Source organism: Triturus cristatus, chromosome 9, assembly GCF_964204655.1.
Source record: "Triturus cristatus chromosome 9, aTriCri1.1, whole genome shotgun sequence".
NCBI classification, from domain to species: domain Eukaryota; kingdom Metazoa; phylum Chordata; class Amphibia; order Caudata; family Salamandridae; genus Triturus; species Triturus cristatus.
Window position 1 is genome coordinate 314,002,986 of NC_140592.1, and position 12,838 is coordinate 314,015,823.

General features: G+C 43.1%; 1 protein-coding gene across 5 annotated transcripts in view; it reads left to right on the top strand.

The window, feature by feature from the left end:
* Nucleotides 1–12,838, top strand: part of ECH1 (enoyl-CoA hydratase 1) — a 144,234-nt gene that overhangs the window by 79,493 nt on the left and 51,903 nt on the right. For all 5 annotated transcript variants that reach the window (XM_085625010.1, XM_085625008.1, XM_085625009.1 and 2 more), the window contains exon 3: nt 10,403–10,491. In XM_085625010.1, the coding sequence (XP_085481136.1) occupies nt 10,403–10,491 (89 nt within the window). The remainder of the gene's footprint in view (nt 1–10,402; nt 10,492–12,838) is intronic.

Genomic DNA, 12,838 nt, shown 5'->3' on the forward strand with positions numbered 1-12,838 from the left:
ACTAACTTTTTTACCCTAATTTTTTTCAGGAACTACTGAACAGATTCACACCAAATATGCAAAAGGCACGAGTCCGAACTGAGGACTACCTTTTTGCCAAATTTGGTGTCATTCCGTTCAGCGGTTCGTGCTGTAGCTGCGACAACAGATCCTATAGGAAATTGCATGGGGAAAACGTGTTTTGGGACCCCCCTTTTTTCTCGGCCCCCGCTTCACGGATCACCGCATAACTTTCAGGGTAGGAGCGGAGCAGAGCTGGCCAAAAGTTTGGAAAATTTCGCGAAGATTCGTCAATCGGCGCCAAAGATATTCCCAATAGAATGTTGCGGATATCCTATGGAAAATAGGTCCTAACTATAACTACTGGCGACCGCCAGTAGATTATATATATATATATATATATATATATATATATAACATTTTGGACATATAACTTCTGTCACTAACACCTCCATTTCACTACCATGGGGTCCGAGTATCTCCACCCTGACCCCCTTAAATGGGCTTTTACGAAGATTTTCAGCCCCGGGAACCATTCCCGATAGATAAAATGGCTGGCGGCCACAACTTTCTGTCCAGGTTGCAACCAGACAATTAGAGCATTCCCGTTGGCACGTGCATTCGCGATTCATCGCAAAAACTTTGCGATTCATCGCGAAACCTTCGCGAAATATCCGCGGCCAGAGATATCACTACAATTTTAAACTTACATTTCTCAAAAACTTCTGAATGGATTTACACCAACTAAGCAAAAGGTACTTCCTTTACACCAAATAAGCAAAAGGCACTTCCTTGAACCGACATCTGTCAAATTTGGTGTACGTCCGTTCAGCGGTTCGCACTGTCAAGTTGGCTAAAGGTTCCTATGGCAATTACCATTACAAACACAACTTTATTTCACGCCCCAAGTTCTCAGTCCCCAATGCACAGATCACCCCCGAGTTTCAAGTAGTACCCACGTGACACTTTTTTGGCATAATTTCATGCAGATTGGACAATCGACGCCAAAGTTATAGCCAAGTCAAAACATACTTTTCCTATGGAAAGTAGGTCCTAGCTATTAGATATATATATATATATATATATATATCAAGTATTTAGTCATAACAACCTCTCGTCCTACAAACCACATCAATGACACTTGGACCCTGATACATACTACAGATGAACCTTTCACGTACAAATATTCTCCTTGCATTTTCTGCCCTTAGAATAGAGGTTTTCACTTCTTTATTGATATAGTGCGAACTAGACCTGAAGGTATCAGAGCGCTTTACATGAGCAACAGTTGCGTTACAGACGGACACATTCATTTCATTAGGAACAGGGAGATTAAGTGATTTTTTTCTAGAATCCCAGGATGTTGAGCGTCCCTTCGGAGACCCGAACCCGGTTCCTCCACCTTCGAGTTCGATCGCTCTAGCCTTTAGGCCACATGCTCTCCGCTTGTTCCGTTGTTTAATTAATGTATTGATAGGCTTGGACATTTTTAACGTGTACATATTTATTTTTTTTAATTATATTTAAAATCCATTCTGTCAAATGTTGGAAGACTTTCTTTTCTACTGGTGGAGAGTAGAGTGGAAAGTGAAATGCTAATTGCAAAGTGGTACCCCTGCTCAAACATCTGAATTTGCCCTACAGTGTTTATCATTAACATGATGAAATGTACTCTAACTTTTAGATCTAGCAACATTGGTTCTAATTGCAGTTCTGGTCCATGACTAAATCTTGCCAAATTGTAAATCACTATGTCCTCCCTATACCTCAAATTGTAAATCCATGTATTAAAAAATTGTTTAATGTAGAACTTTAAGGTACATTGTTTTTAGTAGTACTGTCGCTTCTGTTCCCATGAGGAACTGGGTCAAGACTGATTTGCATATTGCTTGGTCTGAACTGGGGTGGTGAAGTGAGCTAAAGAAGGATGATGGATTCAACCCAGATATGTGCCTGGGGGCGAGTGTCTGAAACGTTTCAGCGCTCTGTTCATCAGCTCCTTGTGTTTGCTCTTTATGAAATAGCCAATATAACACCAAATAACCTTGAGGTTATACACACACATTCAAACACATGCACATAAATAAGTGCATTAGCCCACAAGGCTATTTTTCTAACATTTGAGCAGATGACCTTTATGTTACAGAAACTATACTTCAGCTGACATTCAAGTTTCTGACCTGTTTTCTTGGCGCCTTAAATTCCTAATGACTTAGTTTTTATTGCACTGTGTTCAATTGAGCAATCTATTTATTGACAAGAAAAAAAACTTCACTGCTCTCTCCCCACCACACCTCCTGATTATCGTACCATGCTAATTAGTTGGATCCACAGCGGTGATTGTTGCGAAATCTCAAACTCGCCCCACCCTATCTCGTGGCCAATGTGGGGCTCCAAAACCTAAAACGTAACTAGCACAGATATACAAAAATCTGGAGACCATCATGTAATCATAGAAAATTTGATCTCACACATTAACTAGGTGCAAAAGATTGCAAATCAGGATAATTGAATAAATTGAGATTCTTTTGCATCATTGCATTGGTCCTCACATTGGTTTAATGATTTTCCCACTAGTCAATGTGCAGCCCCATGGTTAGTGTGAGACACGGCCACGTTGCTTGATATTAACACATACTATTTGGGGCAAGGCAAGCAGAGATTGCTTTCATCTGGGTTTCAGCATGTTAGCTAGGGAATGGGTTGTGTAACGTACCCTGTGGAGTCTATCAGATGTCTGCATGTGGCATTCTGGCGAGCGGATATTTTATGTTAAGGTGACCGCTCTGGATGTGCCCAAGAGTTATGCGTATAGCTATTGATTGATCACAGAAATAGGGCGAGATACAGTACAAATAGTCATAACTCTTATAGTTAACGTGCAATTCACCTTTCTAGAGATGTTGGAATACTCTCCTTTAGCTTGTACCATTAACGTACCTATCGCAATACAGCCTGCCACCCAGGTACTTACATATGCATCACAAGGAAACTTTAGAACAAACTGAAACCTTTTACTGGCGGCATTTAGGTTGCCACACCATGACTCCACTTCCTTAAAAAGGTTAATTCAGGAGAGATTGAATGCTGCTGATATGTTGGGCAAACAGTGATGTGGAAACATTGGGCGTGTTGACAAGCAGCCTTTTGAGTGATGGCCTTGTTGCGTGTCGTGAGTGGGTTAATGAGGGTGTATCGCACTGCTACAACACCAGTATGACTGTTGGTCCTTTGTCCAGGTAGTGTGGGGTGGAGATTGAGGCTGCCTAGAAGTTGCTGAAAGCTACAGCTTTAGAGTGTGACTAAGTAGTTTTTGATCTGTGTAGGCCTTTTGAATATCTCTGATGTACCTATGATGGTGTTTGGTTGTCTAAAGACCTAGGTTAGTCTTTTGAGGATTAAATGTACTAGTGTGCCCTTGTGTGAGAGTTTGCAATACCGCCTTCGAAGATTAAAGTGGGATCTTTTGAGTTGTAGCATTGTTGTGTGATTATACACTTTAGGCCAGGTGTTCAAATGGCTTTCACGGTCACAAAGGCTCTGATTTGCAAAATTCAAGACTTTACTGCAAAATGACCTTTATAACATGTACAAAATCCAAATTGTGATTTGGTAACATATTACCAAATTGCAGTTTGGGTTTGGAAGTACATATCGAATTGCTATCTGGAAGGGGTGTCTGTAGGGCATCCATTCCAAATAGCTGAATGTCATTAATGTTTTGTGACAGAAATCCGGTTGCAGAACATTATTTTATCAACACCTACATTAAGAGGAGTCGGTGGTTAGTGGACCACTGCCTAGTTTAAAAAAAAAAAAGTGTTTAAAACTTGTATTTTTTTAATTTTTTTAACCTATCATTTATTTCCTTTAAGGAAAATATGTGTGTGTGTGTCTGTGTTGTACTAGGAACCCAAAGCAGACGTAGCAATTTTCTGGAGCCAGTCCCTGGTGAAGCACTGCCTGGCCAAGGGAGGCTGGAAATGCTTGCTTGCTGCTTTAGTTACGGGAGCACTGCAACAAAACCAGCCCCCAGTAACAAATCAGGACACCACCACTGCAAAACTGTGTGTGTGTGTCTGTCTGTCTGTCTGTCTGTCTCAGTCATGTCATATCATACTGGCGGTCGCTAGTAGGTAGTTCTAGTTGGGATGTAGTTTCCATAGGAAGAGTGTTTTTTCATTTGCCAATAACTTTGGCGTCATCTGACAAATCTTTGTGAAATCTTCAAAACTAATTTGCCAGTAACTTCAGATGCTGTTTTGAATATTCTGTGGTGATCCGTCAAGTAAGGGCCAACAAAAAGGGGGGGGGGGGGGTGGAATTTGTGGTTCCAAAATGCTTTTTCTCCATGTTAATTTCCATAGGAAACTTTAGACACAGCTACAGCCCAAACTGCTGTAGGAAATTACACCAAATTTGGCAGAAAGCGCCCAATTGTTAAATTGGTGTAAATCCGTTCAGTAAATCCGTTCAGTAGTTGCTGAGAAATGTAAAGATTTTTAAGATCTACAACTGCAGCAGCGAAAGATCTGCGACCCCTCCAGATCTTGTGCCTGATAGCTTATTGGCTGCCAATACTTCAAACCAAGAAGTGTTGGCAGCCACCTTGTGACTCGCCAGTCCTGAGGCCAGCCACCAAAGGAAAGGAACATGAGAATTCACGCTCCTCCAGATCTGACGGAGGCCGAGATTCACTTCTAGCGTAAGACCAAGCCGGTCGCTGCTCTAAAGAACCTCTATTTTTTCTAAACCAAGTGGAAAAAAAAGGACATTCTCCATATCCACAGCACCGAGAATACGTGAACGTCGAGATTGAATATATGTGGATACAAGACCACTTATCATACAAGTGACGAGGAAAAAGGTTCTTGCTGGCCCAGTTATATTGCATACCACAACTTTACAAGCAAGGTGTCGGTTTGAAGCAGCAACACCTTTGAGAAAAATTTGGCTCGTTTTAGTAGAAGCCACATGTTGGTCCTGATGAGAATCCCAGCACATTAAGGGATTCGAAACGCGTAGACCTCTCTCCGCATTTGGCCAATCTTTGTTTAAGAAAACAGTTTATTGATTTACGATTATGCTAAGTATTGTATATTGATGGCCTGTATGTAAATTGTATATTGTGTCATTATAATGGGTTTTTTGTTTAGTGAGGTTGAATGTGTTGTATGAGTGAGATGAATGTATGGTTAAGTACAGTTCTCTTTTTGCACAGGTGTCAAATTGTACAAAATTAAGTTAAGATGTTGTTTATGTTGTGGTAATGTTGTTCAATTGCTTGTCCCTTTTGTACTAAGTATGTTTTTGCAACAAAAAATGAAGTTTATATAAAAGGTAAATATATTTTTTGGATTAAATCCAACGACAAAGTGGTTGCTAGTGTCCTTGTTTGATTCAGTTCACTATGTAAAGCATAGGTCAATTACATGCAGCATTGGCGCTCGTATTGTTATTTGGATCGGTTAAAACGGGTCACAAGAAAAAACTTTTTCAAAAAAGGAAACGGAGGCAGGGTAGAAACACCCTGACTCCCTAGGCCTCTTGGTGGGGTCAATAAAAGTTATTTAAAAAAAAAAAAAAAAGTTCAACAGGAGTCGCGCTGGATCCACGATTCCCACCGAAAAAAGAAACGATGCATGGGCTTCCACACTTCCTATGATGTAGGCCCCCGGGCAGGTTTTTATAGTAAGGCAGGGGTGCCAATGCGACACACCCTGCGCCCCGGGGAATGCCACCTCCCCAGTGCTGTTTCATTAAATGAATACAGGGGAGGCCCTTACGGCCTCCCCCCGCAGCCCCGTGGGATGCCACAACCCTGGGCATATCTCTACAATTACTTACGGTACCACACCTCCCCGGGGCTTAATTATATTGGAGTGGGTCGTCCCCCCTCGTAGAGCCCTAGATGGCCCTAGGGATCGCCACCCCCCACCGGGCTGGCTACAGCAATCTCACAGGGTGCCCAACCCTGGGACATTGCAGTTTTCTTTGGCTTGGCGGGAGCACCGCTCCCGTCAAGCCATAGCAGACACTCTGCTTTCAGTAAGCGAGAGCTGCAAATGCTCTCGCTTGCTGAAAGCAGAGCATGTCTGTTTCCATGCCTGCTGTCAAGTGAGAAGGGAAACCAGCACTGCTTTGAGATCCAGGGAGCTGCATGTTAGCTAGAGGCGGGCATTCGGCAGGGACCACAGGGGCCTTCAGGCTCCCCCTGTGGTCCCCAACAAAGTGGCCAGGCCCCGGGAGGTGGGGTCCCCAGGGCCGATATCAGCCCGGGCAGGACGGGCACCCCTCCCCATTTAAAAAAAATATATATGAAGGCTCGGCCACGGGGATGGAGTTCCGGGGGCCCAAATTGGCACTGGAGGGGGCCGCGTGGACGCTCCCATTTTAAAAAAGAAATATAAAGGCCTGGCCCCGTGGATGGGCTCCCGGGGGCCCAAATGAGCCTGGGGAGTAGGGCCGCGCAGACCACCACCTCATTTTTTAATAATATATGAAGGCCTGGCTCCAGGGCCCATATCAGCCAGGGAAGAGGGGCCGTGCAGATCCTCCTCCTCATTCTTTAAAAATATATGAAGGCCTGGCCTCTGGCTCAAATCGGCCTGGGGAGGGGAGGGGGGGGGGGGCGCATGACCAGCCTCCCCTTTTTAAGCAAAATATATAAAGGCCTGGCCCTGGGGGATGGTGTCCCCGGGGCCGAAAAAGGCCATGGAGGGGGGACGCTCCACCTCCTCCCTTTAATGAAATCATTTAAAAAAATTAAAAAAAGGCCGGGCCTTAGGGGATGGGGTCCCTGGGGCTGAAATTGGCCTGTGAAAGGGTGCCCACGCAGCCCCCCCTTCCTTTTATTTAGAAAAAATGTCTTAAAAAAAAAAAGTCCAGGCCCCGGGGAATGGAGCTTCCCACCCCCCTTTTTTATTTTTTATAAAAAAAGGATTTTAAAAAAAGGGGCACGCCCTGGGGATGGGGTCCCTGGGGCACAAAACAGTTGAGGGAAGGGGCACACATGGTCCCCCTTCCTAAAAAATAGAAAACATAAAAAAGAATTTTAAAAAGCTGGAGGCCCTACTCCCTTTCTCCACCGCTGTGACAACGTGTCTCCTGGCTCGCTGCTGTTTAGGGGAGGAAGTCCCCTTGGCTGCTGACGGTCCTTAGGGGCCAACAAGACCCCCTCTTACCTCCAGTACGCCCCACTCAAAAGTATGCAAATATGTTTAGCTGTGCTACCGCAAACCACATTTTTCCTATTTTTGCAATGGTGCATAAATCTACTGTAAAAGAGAATGACATAATTTGTTTGTCAATTGCTTATTTATAATCTGCAAAATAGCGCAAATCAGTATTCATACCGTTATTTGTACCAGTGGAAAGCATTTATATTATAACCTCAATCTTCTGTTACCCTCAGTCTTTTTGAAACACGTTTCTGTGCTCTTAAGATACAGAATTCTGCATATGCTCTTCCTGAAATGTATGTGTGCTTTTTAGATCTCACCTACCAGACAACTTTTAGCTGTCGGTTTGTAAAGTACCTCTTGTGGACCATACCAAACACATAAAGTGGGCTTAGAGCCCACCCATTGCTTATCATTGGTTAGCTTTATTGCTACCCTTCTTTGCTTGCTACTTATTCGATGGCTTGCCATCCTCTTCTTATGCTTGTCCATCCCTTCAAGCATCACCTCTTTACCATAATTTTCATTGGATGACTTGTATTCTTTCACTGCTTACATTCAGGGAACTACTTTTTCCTTTCTTTCAGCTCTCCATGAGTGCACTTGTTTTTCATCTCACTCCCTCATATGCCGCTTCCTCCCAAACATCTCCCCACCCCCAACGCACTCTCTGTTGCTCCCTCATCCCTCCCCCCTAAGATATTCCATTGCTTTACTCACATCTGCTCTGGCCAATTTATTTTTTAGGTCGAACCTACAACAGTGCTGCATGGATACTCACTTGTGAGACACAACTGTTTATAATAAAGGGCTTGGAGCCCACCCATTGCTTATCATTTGTTTGCTTCAGTGTCACTTTTCTTTACAGCCTCCTAATTGGCCAGCACAGGCCAAGTGTCACGCCCACTCCTTTCTATGGAGCATGGACCAAGCACACATTGATTGAACTTAATTAGTGCTCTTCTGCTGCTCGCACAATGATTCAGGTATTATTTCTTCCTTCCCCTCCAATTCCCTTGCCCCCATCCGCTGCTCCTTTCCTCCTCCCTCCCCTGTGTTACTGCCCCCTTTCTGCTTTTTATTTTTACATATTGCACAAGGCAAAAAAACTTTTTTTTTTTTTAGAGGCGATATGATGTGGTCAATGCTGGGCGCATCATAGTGCTTTTTTTCCCTTCTCTTAAAGCCATGTTGCATAGCAGTTCACATTGCAAACCCAATTGGTCTCGAATAGGCAAAACCTATTGGTTTTGCCAATGCTTTTTTTCTTCCATTTTGCTGTGAAAGTCTGTTCCATGTGCCATCGTATTCTCTGGTTTGCTTTCCTTCACAAGTATTTTTCCCAGTCCCTCAATGGGTAGTTTCCTCTTAGTGTTTGTGTGTTCCTTACCCCACGAAAAGTTCTTTTCCTTTACCTATTTCAGTGTGTTCTCTATCCCGTTGTAATTGTGCTTATTACTTCCAAGTAATATTGGGGGTGCCTCTGCCACAGTAAGCATTTCCTGGCCCAGTGTTAGTGTGTCTTGTCCCAAAGTATGTGTGTTTGTCCCATTGTGAATATTCTTTAGTATGTTTTCCAATGTACGTGTCTTCCCTGTTTAATTGTTGGTATGTTCCCAGTTACAATGTGAGTGTAGAGTCCTTTCTTAGTGTTAGTTCTGTCCTGGTGTTAGCATGTTGCGGTGAAGTGTTAGCATTTCCCTATTCTAATGTTGGAGTGATCCTTGTTCTAGTGTAGGAGTCTATGTTGTAGCATAATATTATTCTTTGCCTCAGTGTTTTTCCTCTCTGTCTTAGTGGGGCTTTCCTGTGATTGTTTTCCTTGTCCCTGTGTATGCAGACTGCCCCACTGCTAGTGTTTCCTGTTCCCGTTCTAGCATCTCTGTTTACTCGCTTCCAGTATCAACAAGCATTTACGAGAGTTTGAGCTATCGGTATTGTAAATGACAATGCCTTTTATGTTATGTGTTTTTAAAACCGATAAATAAAAGGAATTGTCAGTAACTTAAACTCTCACAAATGCGAGACCTATTGCATTGCATATGCGTTTGTGCTATAAAAATTGAGAACAAGCGTTAGGAGAGCGCGTGGCCTGCCTGCACCTATTTGAGAAAATAGTGCTTGGAGGCTGTAATTAAAGCCTACTAAGTAACAACACATGTTACGGGGGGTTGTCTCCATGGGAGGTTACAAAATGAGACAAGGCAATACTAAGGAGAGACTACTAAGCCTATTGACCAATGAACAGCCACAGTTTACAGTGGACAATGACAGCCAATAAAAAATATGGGTGGAGAGTGGGCGGAGCTTCAAGTCTACCGGAATACAGCATGCCTTGCAGCGCATGCGCTGCCCAGGCTCGACCTAAAAAGGGAGTGTGTATGTCTGCTATATATGTTTTCAGTTGTTGGTGCACGAAGTAATGTGGGGATCAAGCTGCGAGGCGTCCCTCTACTTCACATCCCCCAGTGTTGGTAGTGCATGAAAGGAAACCAAATGACATTCTCAGCCCCAACTTATTCATAGAACTTGCCACCTTAAACCTGCATATGTAAACAGGATTGCTGCAAGCAAAAACAAATCACACTGTCGTCTCCTTCATTAATCGGTTTTGTTGATTGTAAATGCATTTGTTGACCCTCCCCTACTACTGATGTGTTTTATTTTATTCAGACCTTGTCCCTAATATTAAACTGAATTTTGATCAAGTCCTCCCAATTTAGACTCTGTTACTCTTGCTTATAAATGGTCAAACTCAGCAGTTTTTTTCATAATACACACATCTTTTCCAACTCTAGAGATGTTATCTGACACACTGCTTGTTCTATTTAGGTCTGGGGTTTGACCGTGCAGTTGTCAAGTGACCTTTAGGTATGCCTCTTTAAACCACTAGCTTTTGGCAACCAACTTTCTGCAGCCATTGGGTGGGGGCTTCGCCAATCAATTCTTTGCTCAGCTCAGTTAACTGTCATCTGTTAACTACAGTTGTGGCTGTTTAGGCGTACCCTTAATCCTTCAATCGAGTTCTTGCTTTGACCTGCATAAGGGGCTGCTTTACAACTATAGTCCCTCTTGCTGACTTGAATGTGTTTATGCTGCATGCATTTGTACATAAAACCCAGACCTGTTGACTTTGCTAGTGCTACTTTCTGTTGTTGTTAGAACTGTCAGTCCCTTTGACTCTTATTCGTTACTCTTCCTTTGCCCTTCCAAAACTTTAGGGAGATGGTGGAATGTTTCAACAAGATTGCCCAAGATTCTGACTGCCACGCAGTCGTGCTGTCCGGAGCTGGCAAAGTCTTCACCGCAGGTAACCAGAATGGCATATTAGCTATTTCAGAATTCTATGCTTAGCAAGTCCTTCAGTTACCCGAGCTGATTGGTGCTAGATGTGTTCAAAGGATTGATCGACAAGCCAATGTTGTTAGGTTCAAGCCTGTGCCCTTATGTTACGCATTCTTCGAGCTCGTATCTCAGCCATCTTATTTGCGTCTGTCTGATTTGAGATTTGTATTATTGCGTTTCAACCATGCGTGTCACTGTACGTGTATGACTTGTTATTGTGCTGTGTGCCTGCGTTTGTAGATCTGCATTTGACTGTGTCTTATTAGTAGTAAATCTGTGTGCACTGGTATGTATATGTTTGACGTTTAATGGGCATGTATTCTGGTGTCTGTCTTTACAGTGTATAATGTGGGTGTTGATTTTGCTGCCTGTATGGGTTTTATATTATGTCACGGAGCGCACAACTCTGTCTGTAAGATGTGTGATGTTGCTGTGATTGCAGAGGATATGGCAAAATGGTAACGTGCTCGAAAAGTTGCCTTTGCTTAGCACCACTAGTTTCTATTTTGTGTTCCTTGTAGGCTGGGCAAAATTTGAATTACGTGGGAGTAATTTCGGTAGTGTGTAAATCTCTGGATGCCAAATTACTGAGAACTACAGTTCGTGTACCATCGAGTAATTTGGCACAAAAATACAGCAGGAGCACAGAAACTATGAATTTAGTGATCAGCTGCTGCTGTTTGTGTTCTGTTGTAACTAGCAATATTTTCTTAGCACAAAATGCATCCTTGGGTCCATTTTAGAGACACAGGTGTATTTTGAGGTAAGAAAATAGCACGAAGTGCTGGGTTATGCTCCTCATGTATATTTGTGTAATGTTGCGTAATTCTGCGGTAACTGTACTGTATGTAATTATTCTACAGCAAATCACACGAGTTACGTCAAGCCCTAGTTCCTTGCAGCCTCTTCCTCTTTGCTCGCCCCATATGTTATTTTTGAACCTATATGCTAACTGATCACTCTTAGCTGTTTACAGGTTGCTTATATTACATATATATATATGTGTGTGAGTGCATATATATTTATTTATTTTATTTTTTTCACAGATAAAAACCAAAGTTAAAGTGAATGTTATAGTTAGGTGCAAATTCAGTGCCAGCGTAACGTTTTGAACATCACCAGCTGCTTCTCTGTTTCCAGTGGTAATTCCTCATTCCAAGTTCTCTAGGCAGTGCTGCAGCTGTGTGTCTGTACATACATTCACTCCAAACCAAAACACATAGGTAAAAGACATTATCATTTACAACGCCAATAGTTTTAACTCAAAAAAAAAAAAGTGAGACCTATTGCATTGCAAATGCTTGTTTATTTTGTCCCTCTCTTTGGATTTCTAAGGACAGGCCTGATTCAGGAAGTGAACTTGCGCTCCTGCAATGCACTGCTTATGACCTGACCCATTACATCACTCATGAGATGTTCTATAACCTCACTGATGACATCACAGTTGACATCATCCTCGTTATTTTTGTACACATTACTCTATAAAAGAGTATGTCATTCGAGATATAGAAGTAAGTAGGAAATAGCTCACAATAATGTTTTTCAGAAATTTCAGTGAATTTATATGGTTTTTGAAAAAACGAAATCAGATCTTAATATCACACCAAACTATAACGTCACTTTATCCTTAGTTTTTTCCGTGAATTTCTAAGTTTCTTTTAAAATGTAAATTAAGATATAATTACAATTACTATGTCACCTTAACCATTGTTTTTTTCCGGTAAATTTCTATATTTTTTATTAACGTAAAGTTAATGCGCAGTAGTAGTGTTGGCCACTGGGCCTGCAGCCAACCCTTCGCAGGAAAGTAAGCCCACCACACTCACACTCTGCTTATGAGTGCCCTGAGCTCCTGGCCTGCAGTCAGACCCTGTAACGACCCTCCGCAGGCTGCCAACCCCAGCCATGCATGGTCTTCAGCTGTGCGGCGTGGGGTTGGCCAGCTCCCTGCCAGGGGAGGGGTTTTCCAAGCCTATTGGCCCTATGGCCAACAATGTTTATATTGGGAAAGGAGGAGTGGACTGCCCCCACCCTAACCCAAATGGGCCCGGGGACCTCATCCCATGGGCCAACCACTAAATACACTAATTATATGGAAGGGGGTGTGGTCCACCTCGCGGAGCATTCAGATTCCCCAGGACCCCATGCCCCAGGACCAAAAACAATTATTTTAGGGTAGGGGACGTGTGGTTCCCTGCCTGAGCCCAAATGGGCCCCCGGGAGCCCATTACCAGGGGCCAACCACTAATAATATGGGAGGAGGACACATGTCCCCGGCCTCTAACCTTAAAAGGTACCAGAGGACCGATTCT